Here is a 4,061-nt window from a genome sequence, read left to right as displayed (position 1 = left end):
CCCGCTCGTACCTGCTGGAGCTTAAATTGGTTACTGCTCTTCTTTCCTGGATAGGATAATAATCACTGGTGCTCATTTATACATCTGGGTGTAGAGAGGCACTGTTAAAGAAAATTGCCTTCCCAAGACGACTTGTCAACGCCCTAGTAACCAGGACCGCCTGATCCAGAGTCTAGCCCGCTAACGCGCTATGCCAGTTCCTTTTTGTGTAGAATCCGAATGTAATGTGGACTTTAATCTGTCCTAAATCAACAAAAAGTATCGGGGAAGAAATAAATGGCCGGCACTTTCAAAAGAATAATAGATCGCAGATAGTTTCTTTTCTCGCAAATAAACAAAGCAGGCGGCAAGGTGTCCACTTTCTTTTGAAAGTGCTGGCCATTTATTTCCTCCCCGATGCATTTTGTTGATTTAGGACAGATTAAAGTCCACATTATATTCGGATTCTACACAAAAAGGAACTGGCATAGCGCGTTAGCCTGCTAGATTCTGGATCGGGCGGTCCTGGTTACTAGGGCGTTGACATGTCGTCTTGGGAAGGCAATTTTCTTTAACAGTGCCTCTCTCCATCCAGATGTATAAATGGGCACCAGTGATTATTATCCTGTCCAGGAAAGAAGAGCAGTAACCAATGTAAGCTCCAGCAGGTACGAGCTGGCACTAGGCCTTGTGACGACTTACCTTATCACCTACAGCATGCATAATGTCCCTCCAGGGCGATTACCGCCTAGGTTGCTTCTTATTACCGAAACCAGAGTTAAGGGTCAGCAATTCAGTGTGAGTGCATTAAGACTTACTTTTTCATGTGATCTACAGCCACGGGTGCCATAAAAAACCCCCAAGTCCTTAAGGGCTCCAAGAAAGCTGAAATATTTTATTTCCCAAGTTGTCAAAACAGTAGTCTTTGCCGGAAGGATAACCCACTTCACCCCTGTCCTGTCTTTGGATATATATGCAGTATGGATGCCACCATGAATCTGTGCTGTTTGAGAAAGCAACAAAAGGAAAATACTGATAGAGAAAGGGAAAGAGTGCCCGTGAGTAATCTTCTAGGAATTTAGCGGATTGGCGGCGAAAACGGACCGTGTTGGACGTCCTTTTCAATCATTTACAATATATGTGAGCCATTTACACTGGGGCACTGGGTATGAATAAATATTCAGTAAACAAATCATGCCATTGAGGTTCTCATACAAGTTCAAAACGATTCTCAAGTAGTGTCACGACAGATGTTGTGGTTGCATTTAAAGAGACGGATAAGTTCTTTTTTCTTCAGAAAATATTAAAGCCCAAACAGGTGGGTTATAGTACTACTGAATGGAACTACAAAGCTTGCTTATATCCTGATTTAATTAGCGCTTCATTACTACGGGCCATAGACGTGATACGTTGAACGAGATGAACAAAGGAGATAAACTTAACATTGCAGTTTGGACGAAAAAGATGCAATTTTGCATCGTGATTTACCTGCAAGAGATGTGTTGTTAGGTAAATAAAGAGTTTTCGCATCGGCTCTATTGTCCGTAATTTTCAAGACTTCTTCCAAGAAATTTTTAACCGCTGTCGGACACTATCTGATCGGTCCTAAAACAATCACATAAAAATTTTTTATTAACGCAAGTCTTTTCGGTGACAATTAACTTCAGAGTCTCTTTTAACCATAACTTGGAAGGAAAAAAGATAATCGAAATTAAGTGGCTGATTTTTGCAGACACGCTTTGTTGAAACTTTAACCGGAAGTGGCCTGGTTAGCCATCTTCTCGTAAGTTTTTTTCTTAGTAAAAAGCCTCAACCTTAGTATTTTTTTCTTGATATTACTAAACTAAGGGCTGAACGTTGCAGGAATACTAAGACCTCAAGATATAAGACATGGGCATGGAAAATATTTGGTCTGAAAATCAGGCCATTTCCGGTTGCTTCCCATATGCTTCAAATATGACCAAGTTGTGATAACAGCCACAGGCTAGTGAAAAATTTCCATGAGCTAATGTTCTCACCCATAAAAGCCTGAGAATAGGGCCTTACAAAGATGGTTTTGTTTTTGCCTGAAATCAATTTCCTGTTGCTAAAAGAGAGATTTAAAAGTGGCCAAAATTGCACTGAAAATCAGCCTCTGGGGACCCCTGAGGGGCTGATATCCAGAACTCGGCTAAAAAAAAGTCGTTGAAGCTGAGACTTTGGCATATTACATAAGTCGACATAAGTACTTTGTGTACCAATTCTAAGCGAAATCGGCCGACCTTCACTTCCAAGTCTGCCCCGGTCTCTCAGGCAGAAGCTCTTAAAACGCAGCTCTATTGCTTTTGGGGTTAGGATCCATTGTTTCTTTTGTATCGTTCTTTGTGTCCACTGAACCAGTTCCGAGAGTCGTACCAAGGGCTGCGTGCCGGTCTGTACATAGCCGTATTCGTGAGCGTCGCACTATGGACACGAGCTCGGTGAACCCCCATTCTTATTACATTTTTATCATCTCCTAAAACATGTTACAACAGTGTGCAAAATTTTGTCGGAAATCTATCAGAACTTCTATTTCTAGGAAATAACTTAAGGTTCAAAGTGGGTAAAAGATCAATTATTTATGGCTTTGAAGTAATCCCCTTGCATGACATCAATAAATAAATTCATAAATATGCAACGTATAAAATGAATAGGACATGAAGATGTTTTGTAAAAGAAGGAGACCACAATGGAGGACTTTTTCTGCTCTACAGAATTATCTGAAAAGATACACATCCCGTTAATATGTCTTTCAGTCGTCAACATTATTTTTGCCCTGACTGCAACGATGGGAAATACTCTAATCGTCATTGCCCTTCAAAGAGAAACATCCTTACATCCGCCTTCCAAAGTTTTGCTTCGAAACCTGGCGGTAACGGATCTCTGTGTTGGTATCGTTTCACATCCACTTGAATTTGCTCTCTTCCTGATTTTGTTGTATCAATTGCCCCAAATGTGTCGCTACACGTATGCAGTGAGTCGGGCTGCACGCACCATTCTGTGTGGAGTATCAATGTTGACAACAACCGCCGTCAGTGTCGACAGACTTCTTGCTCTGTTGTTAAGACTCAGGTACAGACAAGTTGTAACCCTCAAACGCATATATGGAGCTGTGATCGCGTTTTGGGCTTGCTCATTCTTCACGGCAGCCATTTTGCATTGGGACTACGCTGTATGGCTTGTTTTGGGGATTTCTTCAGCGTCGTTGTGTCTTGTGACATCCATTTCCTGCTACTCGATGATTTTTCTCACCCTGCGCTGTTATCAAAATCAAGTTCGAGACAACGCCCAGGAACAAGAGAATCAAACAATTCCATTGAATATAAAACGATACCGAAAAACAGTGTTCAGTGGAATGTGCGTACAGTTAGCATTAGTTTCTTGTTATTTGCCACTTTTGTTGGTGTCGCCATTCGCATATCCGAGTCGAGAGTTGCGAAGAAGCCAGACGGCAACTTTTCACGTCGCAGTGGAAAGCGCGGTGACTTTGCAGTATTTTAATTCATCTCTAAACCCCATTCTTTACTGTTGGAAGATCACAGAAGTGAGGCAAGCTGTGAAGGACGCCTTGAGGCGGCTGCTTTGTTCTTCAAACCAACCACGCACCGGTGGCTCAGGTGGTTGAGCACCGGGCTATCAAACGAGAGATCGTGAGTTCGACTCCGGCCGGACCAGCACTCAGTGAATCAAATAACTGAGGAGCAAGAGCTGTCTTGTCAAATTCTGAATCCATTGCAAAAATTCTCGACGGATATGATAAGGGTTCCAGAGTTCACAAAAGCAAAAGTTTACCTTTCAAATCGGCAGTCAATTATCCAAGTATGTCGTTTCATAATTAACGACTTAAGTTCAGTTTGTGAAAATTACGGCAGATGCTTTTTATTAGAAAACCTATACTTTTGGACGCTTGTTCGTCTTTCATCCACACTAAAACGATCGAAAACGACAACGAAAGCTGACTTTCAAAAGTCTTCTATAATTACGAACGTTTCGGAAAACGTTTCGGCGGTAATGTAGACTGGTAAAAACCAGATGACGTAAATGTGGTGAAAAAACTTTGGAAA

At 41.7% G+C, this 4,061-nt stretch overlaps 1 protein-coding gene across 1 annotated transcript; it reads left to right on the top strand.

The window, feature by feature from the left end:
- Positions 1-2,686: 2,686 nt before the first annotated feature.
- On the top strand, positions 2,687-3,622 carry LOC137980927 (adenosine receptor A3-like). Its single transcript, XM_068828318.1, has one exon. The coding sequence runs from the start codon at positions 2,687-2,689 to the stop codon at positions 3,620-3,622; it is 936 nt and encodes a 311-aa protein (XP_068684419.1).
- The last annotated feature ends 439 nt before the right edge of the window (positions 3,623-4,061 follow it).

This window comes from Montipora foliosa, chromosome 12 (assembly GCF_036669935.1).
Source record: "Montipora foliosa isolate CH-2021 chromosome 12, ASM3666993v2, whole genome shotgun sequence".
NCBI classification, from domain to species: domain Eukaryota; kingdom Metazoa; phylum Cnidaria; class Anthozoa; order Scleractinia; family Acroporidae; genus Montipora; species Montipora foliosa.
The sequence above is the reverse complement of the archived record's forward strand: the minus strand, read 5'-3'. Positions and strand labels throughout refer to the sequence as shown.